The following is a 22078-nucleotide window of genomic DNA, read 5'->3' as shown; positions in this document are numbered from 1 at the left end:
TTATACGAAAACCTAGAGACTATAAAGGCTAGAAACAGATTATGTTCCCGGATGGGAAAACAATATTCTAAAGTTGTTAATTATCTACTAATTAATCTGTAATTTAATGTAATACCAACTAAAATTAAAAATAATTACAAATTTTATGTAATTAAAATTTATAAAGTAATTTTTCATAAAATTTGACAAACTGCAAATTCACATGAAAGACAAAATGGTCAACATAACTTTGAGTAAGAACAATAAGATAAATTCATCTAATACATGTCAAAACACATTACAAAATCACAAAAATAATTAAAATATTGTGATATTGGTGAAAAATAGACAAAGTAGATTACTGAAACAAAGGAAGACTCCTGAAAAATAGATTTCTAAGTGATACATAATGTCTGATGAAGTTAGCCTTTCAAAGTAGTTCTAAGAGGATGGACGATTCAATAAATGATTTGGGGGGCGCCTGGGTGGCTCAGTAGGTTGAGCACCCGACTTCAGCTCAGGTCATGACCTCACGGTTTGTGGGTTCAAGCCCTACGTCGGGCTCTGTGCTGACAGGTCGGAGCCTGGAGCCTGCTTCAGGTTCTGTGTCTCCCTCTCTCTGCCCCTTCCCCACTCATGCTCTGTCTCTCTCTGTCTCTCAAAAATGAATAAATGTTAAAAAAAATTTTTTTTAAATAAAAAAAAAATGATTTGGGTACAACAGAATTTACATAACATACTGAGAGGAGGAATACTATAAAGGCAGAAATTACAAAAGAACATGTTTGTGGCTTTGTGGTATAGAAGGGCCTTCTTAAGCAAGATGCAGATTGTGAAATTAATAATGGAAAAAAAATAAATTTTCTTATATTAACTTTGTAACATGAATTTCAAAAGATATACTACATGAAATTAAGCAAAGAACACTGGGAGAAAAAAAGTAACATGTTTAACAAAGAAAAGTACGCAGAATATATATAGAACTTCTATAAATCGGTAAGAATATTAGCAAACCCATTAGATAAATTCAAAGTCCATAAAAGAAGTCCAATAATTTCATTAAGTGGAAACAAATACTCTCAAGACACTTTTTATGTACAATGGAAGGCAATTTGTTTGGCAGGATCCATTACAGTATAAAAGTATCAACACATCCTTGACATTTATATTTATCCCAGAGAAACACTTGTGCATATATATACACCAGGAGGCATGCTTTACAGGAATTCTCACTGCAGGAATACTTAGAATAGAAAAAAATGGTAAATAATCTCCATGTTTATCAATAGGGAACTGTATACATAATAGTACATGCATACTATAGAACACTATGGAGAGTTAAAAAGATTTTTAAAACACATTAGTAAATGAAAAACATCAAGAAACTGAAGATATATGGGATGATAAATTGTATGTAAATCCACAGAGCTTAAACTATTTTTACAGGTAACTATGGGTGTATTTCCTATGTATTAACATAGGAAAAGATATGAAAAGGAACACATCATATGATAATAGCTGTTAACCTATGGAAGAGATGTGACTGATTGGCAGGGAGAGTCTAGCTTCTTTTTTTTTTAATGCATTTTTAAATAAAGTTTATTTATTTTTGAGAGAGAGACAGAGAGAGTGCGTGTGCTGGGGAGGGGCAGGGAGAGAGGGGGAACAGAGGATCTGAAGCTGTCAGCACAGAGCCTGATGCGGGACTCAAATCCACAAACCATGAGATCATGACCTAAGCTGAAGTTGGATCCTTAACTTGACTGAGCCGCCTAGCTTTCCAAATCTAGCTTTACTTATATAATATGAAAGTTTGTATTAGATTAAAAATGAGCTTGAGAAATATAGCACTGCCACCCTTCTCCATCAAGTGCCTACAGCAGAGTAATCTTTTCAAAAATGCAAGGTAGATTATGTCACTCAAAACCCTCCAATAGGTTTCCATCTCACTCAGGATACAGTTCAGTTTCTACTCTTGCCCTTTCTTACCACAGTTGGTCTCCTCTGGTAGGCTGAAAAATGGTCCACCAAAAGATACGCATATTTTTTTTTAAGATAAGCATATTCTAACCCCTGGAGTCTGTAACTCCTAACATAGCAAAAAAACAAAAAACAAAACAAAACAAAACAAAACTTTGAAGATATGATTAAGGATATGGAGATGTGGGATTATACTGGATTATCTGGGTGGGCCCTAAATGCATGCTGTACCCTTAAAAGAGGGAAGCAGAGGGAAATTCTACACATACACAGAAGGTGATGTGATAGTGGAACAGAAAGAGATAATGAGACCCTGTTGACACCGATTTCAACCCAGCGATTCTGATTATGGACTTGCGGCTTCCAGAACTGCAAGTGAATACATTCCTGTTGTTTTAGGTCACCAAGTTTGTGACCGCTTGTTACAGCAGACACAGGAAACTAATGTACCCCCTTTACTTCTCTGACCTCTGTGAGAGTTCTCTGTGAGAACTTCTCTTGTTCATTCTGTGGCAGGCACCATGTCCTCCCTGCCATCCTTTATTCGGACCAAGCTCACCTGCACTGCGGGGAGCCTTTGCAGTTGTTGGTTCCCCCTAACTGCAGTGGAAATCCCTGCTTTCCAGAGAAGACTTTCCTGACAACTCTATACAAACAGCATCCTTCCTAGTCACTCTCTATTCTGTTATCCTGATTTGTTTGTCTTCCCAGCACTTATCACTACGTGCTATATTTGAGTATTGGGTTTTTTTTAGTCTCTCACCCAATGACAGCAGAGACTTTGCTCTGTTCACTGCTGTATCCCCGACACCTTGAACTGTGCTTGTCATGCAGTAAATACCTGAATGAATGATGGAAGGACTAAACAAACAAGTCTCATAATATTACTTAGAATTAATACTGTTCACCAAATAGTCATTATCAAAATGGGAAAAGAAAGGCAAGGAAGACAGAATACTTGTATTTCTGCATTCTAGGTACTGCAGCCTCCCAGCCAGAAGTAGAACTGACACACAGAGTGTGAGGCCCACCGGGGACAGTGCTCCTTGATCAAGCAATATCCTTAATTATGGCTCAGAGAAATGCAAGTGGAATCCTGTCTGTAGAGGATAAGAGCTCAGAAAGCTCAGAGTTATGGGGCTTAAAGGAAGGTTTGACTTAGATGCTAAATTCTTTTTTGTTGTGTGCCTGTGTTTGGTTTTTTGTTTGTTTGTTTTAGATGGTAAATTCTGGGAAAATATGGAGAATATATTAGAGTGTGGAGTGTATATTTTAAAATTATAATCAAGACTTCAAGGGGGTGCCCGGGTGGCTCAGTTGGTTAAGTGCCTAACTCCTGATTTTGGCTCAGGTCGTGATCTCATGGTTTGTGAGACTGAGCCCTGCATTGAGCTCTTCTGACAACATGGAGCCTGCTTTGGATTCTCTCTCTCCCTCTCTCTGCCCCTCCCCCGTGCACTCTTTCTCTCAAATAAATAAACCTAAAAAAAAAAAAAAAAGACTTTAGATTAATAAATTTAGCATCTTTAAAAATAACCTACGAATAGATTTCTGGTAATTTTTCAGTGACAAAAATAAAATCAACAACTTTAGGTCTTAACTCCATCCTATGAAAACCAGACATTAGTGTACAAAAGAGGGAATAAGAAGAGAACCCATTGGGGCACCTGAGTGGCTCAGTCGGCTGAGTGTCTGACTTTGGCTTAGGTGATGATCTCGCGGGTTGGGAGTCTGAACCCCACATTGGGCTCTGTGCTGACAGCTCAGAGCCTGGAACCTGCTTCAAATTCTGTGTCTCCCTCTCTCTCTGCCCTTCTGTCACTCGCAAGAACATTAAATAAACATAAAAACAAAAAGAGAAGAGAACCAGTAAAACATCTGTCTAGGTAGCCTCATCCTTAGACACACCTTAATACTCAACATTTTTCTTCCCATGTCTTCATATTCAATTCAGTAGGCCAACATATATTTTATTTCACTTTTCTAAAATGACAGGGTTCTTCCTCTTTGAAAAAGGTGTTTCACCTATATTTGGAACACTCAATCATGACAACTCTTCAGTCTTCCAAGCCAGAGCTATGAAATCACACTTCTCTGAGCCCTGAGCCTCAACTATATCTAAAGGTATCTCAGTGGGCAGTGTTCCAAGGTTCTCACTTCTGCTTCAAACCAGAACACTTTTCCTAGTTCAGAAACCCAGAAGATTTAATTTGAGGAGGAAATGAAAAAACAAACAAATAACACACCAAAAAAACCCACAATAAAGGAAAATCACCAACCTGGACAAAGGAGGCTTTGTAATCACCTCAGTGCCAAAGGTGCTCCTTGCCATACAACATCCATCTGCCAATACTTTATTTACAGATTCTGATTTATTTAGGATGGCAATGCATTAGCTAAAAAGACTACAGGTCCCAGCCTCCCTTGGAGCTAAATGAGGCCAAATGATGAAGATTGGTGTGAGATGCCAAGGAAGGCTGCTTCAAGAGAATAGGCTCAGCTTAGAGGTACCTTTTGCTTTCTCTCCTTTTCTTCTTCCTGATGCCTGGTCTGCAGATATAATGGCTGGAGCTTTAGCAGTCACCTTGGACTATGAGACGTAACTTGCGGAATGGAAACCATGTATGCCAGCACCAAAAGATGAAAGAACCTAGGCTTCTGATAATGTCTCAGAGCCTACCAGTAGCATCAGACTGCCTCCCTCAATAATTTCTTACATGAGAAAATAAATCTTAAGCCACTGGGGTCAAATCCCATTGCTCACAGCCCACTCTAACCTGAAATAATATATCCATTATGTCTGTAATACCACTTATTTCACTATATATTTGGATTTCTCCCACTTATGACTCTTACTCTTTCATCTTTCAGTATCCTACTGTTTTTGTAGAACAGCAGCATCCAATAGAACTTTCAGCAATAATGGAAACATAGTTCATATCCACACTGTCCGACAAGGTGGCCACAAATCACTTGTGGTTAATGAGTACTTAAAATGTGTTCATGTACTCATTAGTACATTAGTAACTAAAGAACAGGATTTTTAACTTCTTTAATTTAAGTGTGAGAGGATATATAGACAAATCTTAAGTCATACTCTGATGAGATGAAGTTATAGATGCCTTATCTTATTCCTATTTTCCAAATCTTCTACCAAAAAGCCACATATTACCTTTATAATTAGAGGGAAAACATGCCAGGCAAATGTCAGCAGGGACACTGCTGTGTCTCCCCTGCAGGGCTTAGCCCAATGACTCACACACAAAACACGCTTCAGTTAGTACCTATTAGACAGGCATTTATGTCAGGCATTATCTAAAGGAGGACAGTACTTTAAAGTGGACAGGGTCTTTATGATCACATATTGATAAGCATTCTTATCTCATAAATAGTAAAAATATATTAATCCAACATGAAGAATTGTCTCAAGGTCTCACAACAATGTTGCTGAATTTAGACTAAGGCCCAGACTGGTCATCAAATACAAGGAAATGACACAGTATAATATTACAATAAAGACAAAACTACCAAAATACAATGGGCAGCAAAATATCTACATGATATATGTAAGAAGTGATTAGATGATTAAAAAAGGAAAAGAGACACACTGTTAATCCCTCTGAGAGACTTCTGGTTTTAGCTCTAACACGTAAAGAGCTTAGAGTTTTCATTCGCATTGTTACAACAGTAAAAAACTGAATAAACCAAAATCACTGACTTTTCTTGAGTTCAAAAGAGTTCACAGGGCAAACTGTCACCCTGAAATCTGGAGAAACAGACAAATACAGAGAATCACAACCAGCATCTGCTATATGGAAAATAAGCCACCGGAGTCATAAATTGGTAAGAAACACTTAAATGGTAATTTTGACAAACTGCTGGAGGCTGAATATGATGGACTAGCTTGAATAAGAAACACAATCTTAGGAGGGATTCCTAACACGTTTGAGGGTTTTCCCTCCAAGAATTCCATCAGGTTTTCTTGGTAAAGAACCAAAAAAGAGGGGCTCCTGGATGGCTCAGTTGGTTAAGTGACTGACTCTTGATTTCAGCTTAGGTCATCATCTCACACTTGTGAGATCAAGCCCCATGTTGGGCTCTGTGCTGACAGGGCAGCGTGGAACCTGCTTGGGATTCTCTCTCTCCCTCTCCTTCTCCCTTCACCTCCCCTGCTTGCATGTGTATGTATGTGTGTGCACGCTCTCAAAATAAAAAAATTAAAAAAAAAAAAAAAGATTCCTTCATGGCTCTGGGAAGGAGAGAAGATTAAGAATTGTAAAGTATGCCCAGATTATTCTCTAGAATTAAGGCCTATTCTTCAGGGAAAAAAGATTTTACCAGAGCCTTTTCTGAAGTGTGGAAAGGGGACTTCCCTGGCCCTAGCTGCCTCTAGCCTTCTTATCTTGCCTATGGGGGGGAAAAGTTAAGAAAGACCTGGGAAGGTCACAGGCCTGAGGATACAGGCCCACTAAAACTTAATTGAGATTTACTCAGAAGATGACAGAGGGCTTCTCCTCCCCTCTGCATTATACCAACAAGGCTCCAGTGTAAAAACAATGGAATACGCTAAAAGATACAGACTCTAAGGAGTTCTTAGAAAAGCCCAAAGACAAGAGGGAAGACAAGAATACCAGAGGAAATCTGAAGCTTCTGACACCTATGGCAAACATTAAACATAGCCTAACTCCTCATTAAATGGACATAAAACCTTACATAAAAGGCCTATTCACCTCAGCTCCTATTACCCAATACATCATGTCCAACTTCCAACAAAAAATATAAGATGTGCTAAAAGGCATGAAAAACAGTCTGAAGAGACAAAGCAAGTATCAGAACTACTCAGATATGGCACAGATTTTGGAATTAACAGACAAAAAATTTAAAATAATTGTGATTAATATATTAGGTTTCTCATAAAAAAAGTAGACAACATGTAAGAATAGATGGATAATGTAAATAGATTTTTTTTGTTGTTATTTAGAAACTTTTAAAAAAAATCTAAAGGAAATGGTAGAAATCAAGAACACTTAAGAATGCCCTTCATGGGGGGTACCTGGGTGGCTCAGTCGGTTAAGCATCCAACTTCAGCTGGAGTCATGGTCTTGCAGTTCGCGGGTTCGAGCCCCCACATTGTGCTCGGAGCCTGGAGCCTGCTTTGGATTCTGTGTCTCCCTCTCTCTGCTCCTCCCCTGCTCATGCTCTCTCTCTCTCTCTCTCTCTCAGAAATAAAGAAACTTAAAAAAAAAAAAAAGAATGCGCTTCATAGGCTCATCAGTAGATAAGACGTAGCCAAGGACAGTGAGCTTGCAGATAGGTTAACAGAAACTCCCCAAACTAAAAATCAAAGAGGAAAAAAAAGAATAAAGGAAAAAAAAAGAAAAGGGGCACAGGACATCCAAGAATTACAAGAGAATCTCAAAATGGACCAGAGCACTAAGAACTGCGGGAAACTGAGGAAGAGATAGATGAAGGTAAAATAGAGTATCTTCATTTTGGAATACCAGAAGGAAAAGGGAGAAAGAAACAAAAGAAATATCTGACACAATAATGGCCAAGAATTTTCCAAAATTAATGAGATTCCAAACCACAGATCTAGGAAGCTCAGAAACACCAACCAAGAAGCTGCACCTAGGCTTGTCATGTTCAAACTGCAGAAAACCATAGACAAAGAGAAAATCTTGAATAAAGTTGGGGATGAGGAGCTAGCAGGTGTGGGGGAACCTTAACTGTTCAAGAATAAGCATGGGGACCATAGCCGACTTCTGGTCATAAACAATGCAGGCAAGAAGACTGTGGAGTAAAATAAAGTGTTGTTGAAAGAAAAGCCTCACCAACCTAGAAATCTATATCCCAGTGATACTATCCTTCAAGCAGGAAGAAAAAAAAATAAAGGCTTTCTCAGGCAATGAAAAAGTGAGGGAATCATCTTTGACAGAGCTGCCCTGAAAGAAATATTAAAAAGAAGTTCTTCAGGAAGAAGGAAAAAGGTAAAGGTCAGAAACTCAGATCTAGAGAAAGAAAGTGTCAGAAAAGGAATACATGAAATTAAAAGAGAATCTTGTGTTTTTCTTATCTGTGGCCTAAAAAGTAACTTGTTTAATAACAACAGCAATGTATTATTAGGTGATTGCAGTATATGACAGCAATGTCATAGGGACGGGAGGGAAGAATTGGGACAATTCTTTTAAGAGGTATCTGCACTATACATGACGAAGAATAGTGTTTTTGAAGGTGGACTTAGATTAGTTAAAACTGTTTACTGAAACTAAGGCAACCACCAAAAAAATTACATCCTCCCCTAGAAAATTTAGTATTAAGAAATGACTTAGATAAAAGCTAATTACATAAAAACCCAAAGTAAAAATGCTGATGTTGGAAAAATAACTAAAATTCTAAAACCCTTAATGATAACAAATAATTATTGGTTGATGAGTGTGGCAGGTATCATTCTGAGCCATTTACTTGTTCTATCTCATTTACTTTTAAAAATCACCTTTTTTAAAACATTTTTTTACATTTATTTATTTTTGAGAAACAGAGTGAGACAAAGTGTGAGCGGGGGAGGCGCAGAGAGAGAAGGAGACACAGAATCCGAAGCAGGCTCCAGGCTCTGAGCAAGTGGTCAGCACAGAGCTCGACGTGGGGCTCAAACCCAAGAACTGTGGGATCTTGACCTGAGCCGAAGTCAGACGCTCAACTGACTGAGCCACCCAGGTGCCCCCAAAATCAAATTTTCAAATGAAGAAATTGAGACCTAGAGATTAAATTACTGGCTCAGTGATGTACGGTAAAGTGGCAGAGCTGAATTTCTTCCCAGGCAGTTGGCTTCAAGATCCATACTCTTAATCAGTAAATACTATCTCTTTATTAACCAAAGTAAGTCAATGGTCTAATCATATAGATTAATCTTGAATGTGTTTTCTGTCTGATTCACATTAAAATTTATTAAAAATGCTGTATGTTCCACAGACTAAAGTTCTACTATACCTAGAAAAATTCACACACCAATGATTAAACTGCAAATACATACTGAAGTAAGAAAAAAAAATGTTAATAGATGTGTCCATAAGGTATGTGCAATAAAATTTTACTACTGTTTTAACTTGAGACATCAACATATTAATAGGTTAGAATTTTATGATGTATACAGCAAAAGGCATCATTTCAGTATTTCTATTTAGCAATGATGTATATTTAGCAATGAACGGTTATATAAAGCCACTACCTTTATCCAATTTTCTAGCTCTAGATAACTTTTCTTGAGATCTCCTTTTTAGTTCTTGGACTGGAATACAAGCCAGTGCTTTTTCCTGGAGAGCAAGGTTCTCATAGACCAGCACATGCTGAATGTTGGACCGCAGAACTTTTAGAATGACTGAATCAGTGGTAACCTAATAGAAAAAAATACTGAAGTTAGCTTTTCTCCATATGCTGCAAAAATAACACGTAACAGAAAACAATGGTTCTATGATTTCATAGATAAAGAGGAATGTATGAGTTTACTGAAATACATAACTATACTCAAAACCTTTATAAAATTAGTTTTAGGAGATACCCATATCTGGGTCACAGTCTAAGATACGTCTATTTTTTTCCTCTGAATATATTGTATCATTGAGGATACATTTAAACAAGAATATGCTAAATGCTTGATTACAAGTTTGGATCAACACACTGCTCTGAGCAGTGCATGTGAACAATAGCTTTTCCACTTCAAATCCCTGCAAGTATCATAATTTTTGAAAAAAAAAATTTTAATGTTTATCTTTTGAGAGACAGAGAGAGCGAGCAAGTGCATGTACAAGAGAAAATCCCAAGCAGTCTCTGCACTTTCAGTGCAGAGCCTGATGTGGGGCTCAAACTCATGAACTGTGAGATCACGAACTGAGCTGAAACCAAGACTCGGATGCTTAACTGACTGAGCCACCCAGGCACCCCAGTAACATAACTTTTTAAGGAAACTCTATATGGCATTAACAAGGGAGGAGTACTCTTAAGGGATCAGGAATTTTGAGAAATTCCTGAAGGAGAAAAACAGGCACAAATGGATTAAAGGAAAAAACCATGGCAATATGCACCCCGCCCCCCCCCCCCCCCCCCCGCGAAAAGAGTGGTTACACAAACTAAAAAATGTTCTCAAAATAATCCCAAGGGTAGAGGAGCCACAGGATCCAGAGCAAAAAAAGCCTTGGAACAAGCATTAGGAACACTGGCTGAGCTCTGCAGGAGGAACAGCTAGCATTTTCTCCACCCTATCCCCATCACTCCTTGTCAACAAAGAAGTATACCTCTCAGCAGTGAGGGAGGATGCTGAGACTCCCACAAGGAAAGAAAAACTTCCAAGCTCAGAACTGCTGCTTCTGGTACAGCCTACCTGGTAGCATGTGCTACCCCTCTCTACAATTGCTAGAAGAAGATGCTGTATTCACAGACAGGCTCGTGGGAACTCTCAGGACTCGCTGGATCTGCAACAACCCATACTGTTGAGAAGACATACTAGAATCAACATCAGAACTAACCCTGTAGCCATGGCAGCAAATACAGAGACAGACTATAAAAAAGTCTATCTTCAGAGATTTGAGAGTATACTGTATTCAGCAAAAGACAACTACGGATCCTGGAAATTAAAAATTTAAACACTGAAAGGACAAAGTACAGAGGGTGTCAAACAGTAGAATAAACATAGCTAAAGAGTGATCAATTAGAAGATTGAACCAAGACATTTTCTGAGAATGTGCCCCCCCCAAAAAAAAAAAAAAAAAAAGCATCCCTCCGCCCCCACCCAAAAAACCCAACAAATAGACACTGAGGATAAATCCAAAAGTTCCCAAATCCAGCCAACAGGAAATCTAGAAAGTAGAGTAGAAAAAGTGGAGAAGAGAAACTTCTCCAAGAAATAGCAGAAACCAATAGTTGAAGAAAAGAGCCACTATGAATGGGGGGATAAAACTAGGCATATAATAGGGATATTTCATAAATAGAAAATAGAGAAATAGAAAAACAAAATCCTAATATGCTCTAATGAATCAGACATCTCATTAGAAACACTTAAACAAAATCTTTGAAATTCTGAGGGGTTGGGGCATCTGGGTGGCTCACTTGGTTAAGCATCCGACTTGGTTTCAACTCAGGTCATGATCTCATGGTTCATGAGTTCAAGCCCCACAATCGGATCCACACTGACAGGGCAGAGCCTGCTTGGGATTCCCTCTCCCTCTCTCTCTCTCTGTCCCTCCCACTCCCCCTTATAAATAAATAAATAAATAAATAAATAAATAAATAAATAAATAAATAAATAAATAAAGAGGGGGCGCCTGGGTGGCTCAGTCAGTAAGCCTCCAACTCTTGATTTCTGCTCATCTCGCAGTTTGTGAGACAGAGCCCTGTGTGGGGTCTGTGCTGACAGCGCAGGGCCTCTTGGGATTCCCTCTTTCTCTCGCTTGCTCTCAAGAATAAATAAAGAAACATTACAAAAAAAAAAGGGAAGAAATTCTGAGGGAAAATGACTGGGAAACAGGATTCATACCCAGCCAAACTAATCACACAAAAGGGCACAAGAAATGTTTTCTGATATGTAACACTGTAGAAAGTATACCACTCCCAAATCTTATCTAAAAGAATTCTTAGGGAAGTTATTTTCCCCTCAAAATATAATATATTCAAAGTAAATAAGCAGATCACCCAGTAGAAACTGAGATAAAAGAAGCAGGAGCAAGTTAAAAAAATAAACTAGTAAAACCTAAGTTCTGATTATTACAAACAGTAACTGAACAGCAATATCTCAAATCTTCTCATAAAGAAGGTAGCAGGGAATGGGGCGCCTGGGTGGCGCAGTCGGTTAAGCGTCCGACTTCAGCCAGGTCACGATCTCACGGTCCGTGAGTTCGAGCCGCGCGTCAGGCTCTGGGCTGATGGCTCGGAGCCTGGAGCCTGTTTCCGATTCTGTGTCTCCCTCTCTCTCTGCCCCTCCCCCGTTCATGCTCTGTCTCTCTCTGTCCCAAAAATAAATAAAAAAACGTTGAAAAAAAAAATTAAAGAAGGTAGCAGGGAAGAAAGCAGAAAAAAGTAAAATCTTTCTGAGGTTCCTGTCTTGTTATAACATGTTGGAAAAAAATACATTTATATATCATATATATATATGGTATATATATGATTTTATATATGATATATAAAAGTAAATATATATATGCACAAAATTAAATATTTGCATTAAAAACTTAAGTGCAATAATAGAAAACCAAAGATATTTAACATTTTTTAACTTTTAAAGGGAAAATAATTGAAGAAAATGTTTTCAATATAAAACAGAAATGGGAAAAAAAACAAAAGCAAGGACACAGGCAACACAAAATAAGATGTCAGAAATAAATTCCAATATATTAGCAGTTATGATAAATATGAATGGGTTGTATGTGTGTTTATTAAAAGGTAGCCAAGGGGTGCCTGGGTGGCTCAGTTGGTTAAGTGTCTGACTTCAGCTTAGGTCATGAGCTCACGGTTCAGTTCGTGGGTTCGAGCCCCACATCAAGCTCTCTGTTGTCAGCGCAGAGCCTGCTTCAGATCCTTTCTCTCCCTCTCTCTCTGCCCATCCCTTGCTTGTGCTCTCGCACTCCCTCTCAAAAATAAACAAACATTGAAAACAACTTAAAAAATAAAAATAAAAGGTAGCCATAGCCAGATTAAGTTTAAAAATACAGATTATTATCTGGCACAAAAACAGACACTCAGATCAATGGAACAGAATAGAAAACCCAGAAATGGACCCACAAATGTATGGCTAACTAATCTTTGACAAAGCAGGAAAGAATAATGGAATAAAGACAGTCTCTTCAGCAAGTGGTGCTGGGAAAACTGGACAGCAACATGCAGAGCAATGAACCTGGACCACTTTCTTACACCATACACAAAAATAAACTCAAAATGGATGAATGACCTAAATGTAAGACAGGAAGCCATCAAAATCCTCGAGGAGAAAGCAGGCAAAAACCTTTTGGACCTTGGCCGCAGCAACTTCTTACTCAACACATCTCTGGAGGCAAGGGAAACAAAAGCAAAAATGAACTATTGGGACCTCATCAAAATAAAAAGCTTCTGCACAGTGAAGGAAACAATCAACAAAACTAAAAGGCAACTGATGGAATGGGAGAAGATATTTGCAAACAACATATCAGATAAAGGGTTAGTATCCAAAATCTATAAAGAACTTATCAAACTCAACACCCAAAAAACAAATAATCCAGTGAAGAAATGGGCAAAAGACATGAATAGACACTTCTCCAAAGACATCCAGATGGCCAACCAACACATGAAAAAATGCTCAACATCACTCATCAACAGAGAAATACAAACCAAACCCACAATGAGATACCACCTTACACCTGTCAGAATGCCTAACATTAACAACTCAGGCAACAACAGATGTTGGCGAGGATGCGGAGAAAGAGGATCTCTTTTGCACTGCTGGTGGGAAAGCAAACTGGTGCAGCCACTCTGGAAAAGTCTGGAGGTTTCTCAAAAGTTATAAATAGAACTACCCTATGACCCAGCAATTGCACTACTAGGCATTTATCCAAGGGATGCAGGTATGCTGTTTTGAAGGGATACATGCACCCCAATGTTTATAGCAGCACTATCAACAATAGCCAAAGTATGGAAAGAGCCCAAATGTCCATCGATGGATGAATGGATAAAGATGTTGTATATATATACAACGGAGTATTACTTGGCAATTAAAAAGAATGAAATGTTGCCATTTGCAACTATGTGGATGGAACTGGAGGATATTATGCTAAGTGAAATTAGTCAGTCAGAGAAAGACAAATATCATATGACTTCACTCATATGAGGACTTTTAGACACAGAACAGATGAACACAAGGGAAGGGAAGCAAAAATAATATAAAAACAGGGAGGGGGACAAAACATAAGAGACTCTTAAATATGGAGAACAAACAGAGGGTTACTGGAGGAGTTGTGGGAGGGGGGATGGACTAAATTGGTAGGGGGCATTAAGGAATCTACTCCTGAAATCATTGTTGCACTATATGCTAACTAATTTGGATGTAAATTTAAAAAATAATAGTAATAAATAAATAAAAACCATTATCAAATACTCCCTTTAATGTCAAGAACTATTTAAAGCACTGGAGATGGGTGTACAGGACAGACATGATCACTTTATGGTCTAAGGGAAGGAAAGGCATTAAACAAATAATGACAAAACTTACCATATTAAGTCAATAAACATTTGTGTATGAATGTGCGTGTGTGTGTGTGTGTGTGTGTGTGTGTGTGTGTGTGTTACATACTGGAAAAATAATGGAGACCAAAATAGTCAAGGACATTATCCTCACAAAGTAGTCTATGGATGCAGAAAAAAGTACTGGTACAACGATATTAATTTACTCAAATATTTAATGAGCCTTTATTATTTGCTACGTACTGGGGATATAATGCTAAGTTAGACAATTTATTCACAGGTATAAGAAAAGTTATAAGGAAAATACAGAGGATAATGACACTGTATAACAGGGATTCCAAACCTAGAATTCCCTGAAAAAATGGTATTTGTGGTAAATTATGAAGGATGAGAAGAGGCTAATCAACAGGAAAGTGAAAAGACCATTCCTATCAGAAGGTACAGCACAGAGATAGCTGGGGAGTGTGTGTGTGTGTGTGGGGACATGCTTAGCAAATTATAAACGGTCAGAGAGCCTATCAGGGGGTTGAGAGCATGGAGAACCAAGGGGAAATGGAGAGAGAAAGCTGAGGATGAAGTTGATTGGTAAGCACTTAGATCTTTTTGGTCTCTTTCCATTGTGATGGGAAGCTATTAAAAATACTTAAGCAAGGGAGTAAAAGGATCAGATTTGTGTTTTCAGAATATTATTCCAACTGTAGAGTGGAGAAAGGAGGTTATGAAAACACCCAAAGGGGTCTGTAGAACTGAGAGCTGATGGCTTCAAGTAGATGGCTCAGTAGTGGTAGAAAAGTAATAAAAAGAATTTAGGATTAACAGTCTTGGTGACTGAATTGGGAAGTCAGGGGGCAGTTAGAAAACTAGAAAAATACATCAGGAATAATCTGTGAATTTTGAATGAGCAACTAAATGGGGTAATAGTTGAGACAATTACAGTAGAAGGAAAACCAGGAAATGATCAACTGAACTAAAGATGACAAATGGTCAACTAAAAATGAACTGAAGAAAAAGGTATATTAAATTTAGCAGCATGGAGATATTTGACAATCTCAGTAAGAAGTTTTGTAACAATGTTAATAAGGCAAACAGGTTGTAAGAAACTTAGTCGTATAACTAACTGTGTCCCAAAGTGGTCTAAGTGTACCAAAGCAACTCCACAAAATGGTCCACTAGAAAGTACACAGAGGGGCGCCTGGGTGGCGCAGTCGGTTAAGCGTCCGACTTCAGCCAGGTCACGATCTCGCGGTCCGTGAGTTCGAGCCCCGCGTCGGGCTCTGGGCTGATGGCTCAGAGCCTGGAGCCTGTTTCCGATTCTGTGTCTCCCTCTCTCTCTGCCCCTCCCCCGTTCATGCTCTGTCTCTCTCTGTCCCAAAAATAAATAAACGTTGGAAAAAAAAAAAAAAATTAAAAAAAAAAAAAAAAAAGAAAGTACACAGAAAATATTAGAACTTCTATTTACATTCTTCTTTTGTCCGAAAAATAAAGCAATTAAATTATAATAATATTTAGAATTTGGATTATCGGTAGCTCCCCCCGAGGTTAGAGAAGCTCATCTGAGGAGAGAAAAGTACCACAAAGTACAGGGGGAGTTAACAACTGGCACGTTCACTCCTACTACTACTTTCACCGTATTACAAGGTTTTGCAATTCGTATGTGCCTGGCTAAGTGAATTTACAGGTTATATTATGTAGTTTTCACTAATTAACCCTCAACCTGGCTTGGAAATAGTACAAAAACTTGGGGTACTTGGCTGGTTCAGCTGGTGGAGCATGCAGCTCTCGGTCTCAGGGTTGTGAGTTCGAGCCCTGAGTTGGGTGTGGAGATTACTTAAAAATAAAATTAAACAACAACAACAACAAAGATTCAAAGACCTCTAGGCATGGAAGCTAATACTAATACTGCAAGTATATGTAAACAAGAAGAAAATGGCTGGGCTAACTCATATACTTTTTTTTGGTATGAGCCCTTCAACAGCTACATTTTAATGCCATAAATCACAATCTACTTAGATCTAACAAAGTTTGCCCCTAAATTCAAAATTATCAAGACTATTTAAAATACAGTTATACCCAAATTAATTCATTTACATCCACATCAATGATATATGATTAATACGTTTTTAAAAATTAAAAATATTATTGGGGTGCCTGGATGGCTCAGTCGGTTGAGCGGCCGACTTCAGCTCAGGTCATGATCTCACGGTCCCTGAGTTTGAGCCTCGCGTCGGGCTCTGTGCTGACAGCCTAGAGCCTGGAGCCTGCTTCGGATTCTGTTTCTCGCTTTCTCTCTGACCCTCCCCTGCTCATGCTCTGTCTCTGTCTCAAAAAAAAAAAAATTTAAAAAAATTAAAAATATTATTTACTTGATAGCTTCTATTGACATTGTCTTACGATGAATATAATGGCATAATAGTATATATTTATATATAATTTGTGAACAAAATAAAAAACATATATATAATTATGTATGTAATTCACAAACAAAAATATACATTGAAAGGATATGCTCAACATTTTACTGACAGGGCACATGATTAAAGAATGGAAGGGGCGCCTGGGTGGCTCAGTCGGTTAAGCGGCCGACTTCGGCTCAGGTCATGATCTCGCGGTCCGTGAGTTCGAGCCCCGCGTCGGGCTCTGTGCTGACGGCTCAGAGCCTGGAGCCTGTTTCAGATTCTGTGTCTCCCTCTCTCTGACCCTCCCCCGTTCATGCTCTGTCTCTCTCTGTCTCAAAAATAAATAAACGTTAAAAAAAAAAAATTAAAAAAAAAAAAAAAGAATGGAAGCTCACGGGGCGCCTGGTTGGCTCAGTTGGTTAAGCATCCAACTTCAGCTCAAGTCATGATTTCGTCATTAGTGAGTTCGAAGCCCACATCAGGATCTGTGCTGACAGCTCAGAGCCTGGAGCCTGCTTCAGATTCTGTGTCTCCCGCTCTCTGCCCCTCCCCCATTCAAGTTCTGTCCCTCTCTCAAAAATAAACGCTAAAAATTTAAAAAAACAAACAAACAAAGAACGGAAGCTCACTACACCAGTGTGTAAAAAGTAAAGATACAATGATGAGTACAGGGGACTGACTCTTCCTGAAACTTTCTGCCAAGAAGAAATGAGAACCACTGGACGTGAAGGATCTAGGTAGGGATATTTGTATGCTGGCTTGTTTCTAAGACAGGGGTGCTTATAGGAAAGGTTCTTAAACATTAATCCACTTGTAAAAATGCAGATTTCCCAATCACGAATCTTCCTTTCTGAGTTAGCCAGTTTGGGGTTACACCTAGGAATCTGAATGTCCAGCTCATTCTGATGCAAACAGTCTAACATTAGATGAAAACTGGTCTAATGCAAGGTTTAAATGCCACTGAGAAGAATCCCCAAGAAAAGAGGATTCAAGACTGTGCACAGTCCATGTAAGATTACACAGGTAACAGAGAAGAAGGGATGCCGGGACAAAGGAGGAAGTGGCTTTTATTAAGAGCAGACACACCTCCCCGATTTACAGAAGGGACAAGTACAACAGATGGATGAGGAAATTTTTGAAGATCTGGTGATGACAAATCCAGGCTCTTCACAACAGGGAGGAATATGCTCCTTTACCAGAATGGATACAGAAACACAAAAAAGAAATGTCTCCATTTTTACTTTAAAGAATTCTTACAAAAATGAGGCACAGCAATATTTTTGTTGTTGTTCTTAAATGCAAGTTTTCATTTACTGAGAGTAAGGTAAGAACTCATCTAGAGATTGTTGTTTTCAATTTAATATTTCCAATCTGGAAATTACCTCATTCGTTGTGGTTTTAATGGCACTCAGACAATCCTGAACAATAGTTTATTTTCTTGCCTTATTTCTTTACATATTCTTTGGCACAGCTCCATAAACACTAAGTGGTAAAACTAGAAGTCTGCTGATTGCATGGCGACCACAGCAGCTGGGTAACCATGTACACAAGGCAGCAGTTAATTGCCTGAGAGAGTTGAAGTAATATTTGGAGTCCAAATAGAAGTTTAAAATGCGCAATCTGTCTGGTTTTAAGTCAAAAAGATGTCTTTCTTCACTGATCATACTTGGATTCTAATTATTTTGGTTTCTAATGTGAACTATATTTAAGACACTATATACAAAAAAAAAAGATAATATGTATATTTTGCCAAATCATGCGATGAGACCCATGGAAGCTGTATTAGTAAATATACTTTTTTAGTAAAGGACCAACGGTCCCCAGGCCCATCAGTCTTCCTTCTACCTTTATGTAGCTCTTTGCTTTTGTGGCTTTTAAATTTCGAACCTGTTTTTAAACCCAAAGGTTCCATTTAATAATTTTTTAATTATAGTTTTAATCAACTTGTGATTTTAATTACCTTATTTCTTACAAAACCTCCTTTTTTTCTACTTATCAAAGTAATAAATGTTGTTATGAGAAATTCTCAGGAATTACTGAATGGTGTAAGTAACATGGAATCACCTGTAATTTCACCCCCAGATAAAAATAATGGCTAAGAATTCAATGCATAGCCTTGTAGACCTTTTTAAAATGAACATATGTGTGTGCATTTAAAAATTTTATTTATTTATTTTTTAAGTTACATCCAAGTTAGTTAGCATATAGTGCAATATGGATTTCAGGAGTGGATTCCAGTGATTCTTCACCTATGTATAAAAACCCAGTGCTCATCCCAACAAGTGCCCTCCTTAATGCCCCTTGCCCATTTAGGCCATCCCCCCACCCACAACCCCTCCAGCAACCCTCAGTTTGTTCTCTATATTTAACAGTCTCTTGTGTTTTGTCCCCCTGCCTGCTTTTATATTATTTTTGCTTCCCTTCCCTCTGTTGATTTGTTTTGTATCTTAAATTCTATGTATGTACATTTTTAATAAGAAAATTGAAATATTACACATACACACATGTTATTTAATTTTGGAATTCTGAGTTTACCTTTTTTCCCACATAATAAGTCTCTTAATGTCAAAACAGACCACATCATCATTTTTAACAGATGCTAAAAAAATTCTGGTATATGGATGTGTTATAATTTAAGTGGTCCCTTATTGAAGGGTATGCAGATGTATTTTACCTTTAACAATGTTAGGTTCACAACAAGAAATTAGACATTTAGATCTTATGTCCAAATAGAAGACTTTTTCTCTAATAAAGATCATATATAGATACAGACTAAAAGGTTTCTTAAGAGATTAAGTTAGTTCAAAAATAAATCAACTCGGGGGTGCCTGGATGGCTTAGTTGGTTAAGCATCCGACTCCCGGTTTTGGCTCAGGTGACTTCCAGCTTGGGATTCCCCCCCCCCCCACACTCTTTCCCTTTGCTCTCTACCCCATGCTCACAGGCTGGACTCTCTCTCAAATAAATAAACATTTAAAAAATAAATACACTCATAAAAAAATCAACCAACTCATTTTGTTATCGTCTAAAAATATATTTATAATTCCAACAGAATAATCTCAAATGGCAATTCTTTTGCTACTTTTTTAAAGTTTATTTTTTGAGAGAGAGAGAGAGAGCAGGGGATGGGCAGAGAGAGTGGGGGCCAGAGGATCCGCACTGACAGCAGAGAGCCCAATGTGGGGCTCGGACTCACAAACCTTGAGATCATTACCTGATCTAAAGTCAGAGGCTTTACTGACTGAGCCACCCAGGTGCCCCTCAAACGGTAATTCTTTTAAATAAATAAATGTATACCCACATACACAATGGGCAATAATTTCTACAGTGGTTGGAGTTGATGAAAAGTCCTTTAACAATTCCACATACATTTAAAAAATTAGGCATATGCCAAATAAAAGTATGCACATAAACTAGCTGTATAATAATTGCTGAAGACTTATTTTAAGCAAATCATACTTCAGAATCATGTTTTCAACCTAGATAAAGTCACAGAATTGGAAATATAATGCTTTTAACATTCTAAGGTTCTATGTCTTTGAGAAACTATCTTTGCTATTTTGAAACTGCTTTTGGAGAGCAAAGGATATAAAAATATATAAAGGGTTAACCGGAAATTATGTCCTATAGGAACACTACACACTCAGCATGTATAACCAGCAAATTTAAAAGTCAATTGAGTCATTAGAGAAATGCAAATTAAAGCCACAATGAGATACTACCTAACATCCACTAAAATTGCCATAATAAAAAAGACAATAACAAGTGTCAGTGAGGATACTGAGAATTGTAACATTCACACACTGCTGGTGAGAATGTAAAATGGTGCAGCAACCTTGGAAAACAGCTTGGCAATGTCTTAAAACATTAAACATAAACTTACCATACAACCTAGTGGTTCCACTTCTAGAAATCTACCCAAGAGAAATGAAAACATATGTCCACACAAAGCCTCGTATGTGAATGTCCAAAACAGCAATATTCATAATTGGCAAAGATGGGGAAACAACCCAAAAGTCCAACATGGAATACTACCCAGCAGTAAAAAGGAATAAAATACTGACACATCCTACAATATGAATAAACTTCAAAAGCATAAAAGTAAAAGAAGCCAGAAGCAAAAGCTACATACTGTGTAATTTATTTACATAAATATCCAAAAAAAGCAGCAAAATAAGTTTCTAGCAACCATCACCTTTCATTTAATACCAATATATTCCAGTATTTTATATCTTAAAGGAAAAGCTTATTGGCAAACTTCAACATCAGTGACTATCACCTTGTTTTATAATTCATGATTTTACTTGATGTAATTTTAACGAAAAATATTATAATAGCCGTGAGCACATCAGTGCTCAGGATTTGTCTAGTTTATATGCATGTTAAATCTTTCTCTTGCTGCTTGAATTTGGTCTATTTTAATTAGCAATTAGTACCCCCATTCAAAATGGGCAAGGCAGGAGAACATAATTATCAAATTCTGTAGTATAACAAGTAGTGGTGATGGATGCTTAAATAACAAAATACTTAAAACATTTTTTTAATGTTTATTTATTGAGAGAGAGAGAGAGAGAGAGAGCGAGCGCATGAGTGTGTAAGCAGGGGATGGCAGAGAGAGGGAGGCACAGAATCCAGAGTAGGCTCCAGGCTCTGAGCTATCAGCATAGAGCCTGATGTGGGGATTGAACCCACAAACCATGAGATCATGACCTGAGCTGAAGCTGGACACCTAACTTACTTAGCCACTCTGGTGCCCCACTTTTTTTTTTTTTAATTTTTTTTTTCAACATTTATTTATTTTTGGGACAGAGAGAGACAGAGCATGAACGGGGGAGGGGCAGAGAGAGAGGGAGACACAGAATCGGAAACAGGCTCCAGGCTCTGAGCCATCAGCCCAGAGCCCGACACGGGGCTCGAACTCACAGACCGCGAGATCGTGACCTGGCTGAAGTCGGACGCTTAACCGACTGCGCCACCCAGGCGCCCCACCACTTTTTTAAACTACATATTCCAGTGATCTGCGGATAACCAAGACTTGGCAATAAAAAACAAGATTCATTCTAATTTCTCCCAATTCCCTTAAGGAACTCAAAAATGGTTACTGTGTTCCAAGGACCAGAGAAATAAGAGTCGGTAACAGACTGCCTACTAAAGGGATAGGTCTTTAAGAAAGTTTATTTTCTTCTAAATTCTGCATTTGTTTTGTCAATAAAATGGCATTTTGTTTTTAGTACAGCATCCAGTGGCTTTCTGGTGATTACAGAGTTTTAAAGACCTCAAAGAGTATCTGAATTGCAAGGTTAAGAATCAAAAAAAGGAAAGAGGTTACAGACGAGTTGGAAAATGCGAATGGGTTTCCTGAGCCAAAACAGTACTTAGTCTAGGAAACGGCTATTTTGTAAAATAAAATGTTTTCGTATATTATATGCTTTTCTGTAAAACTGGTTACTACTGTACATTTTAACCCATAACAATGAGATCCAACAAAAGATGAAGAAGGGAATCTTAAAACATATATTTTAGCA

General features: G+C 38.0%; 1 protein-coding gene across 4 annotated transcripts in view; it reads right to left on the bottom strand.

Moving 5' to 3' along the window:
- The window catches only part of NGLY1 (N-glycanase 1), a 63620-nt gene that overhangs the window by 23970 nt on the left and 17572 nt on the right, over positions 1-22078 (bottom strand). For all 4 annotated transcript variants that reach the window (XM_047099015.1, XM_047099012.1, XM_047099011.1 and 1 more), the window contains one exon: positions 9185-9350. In XM_047099015.1, coding sequence (XP_046954971.1) covers positions 9185-9350 — 166 coding nt within the window. The remainder of the gene's footprint in view (positions 1-9184; positions 9351-22078) is intronic.

Source organism: Lynx rufus, unplaced genomic scaffold (assembly GCF_022079265.1).
Source record: "Lynx rufus isolate CCGP_SWC_20201006 ecotype Redwood Valley unplaced genomic scaffold, mLynRuf1.p SCAF_5, whole genome shotgun sequence".
In the NCBI taxonomy this organism is placed as follows: Eukaryota; Metazoa; Chordata; class Mammalia; order Carnivora; family Felidae; genus Lynx; species Lynx rufus.
Note: the sequence above shows the minus strand (reverse complement) of the source record. Positions and strands in the feature narration are given on the sequence as shown.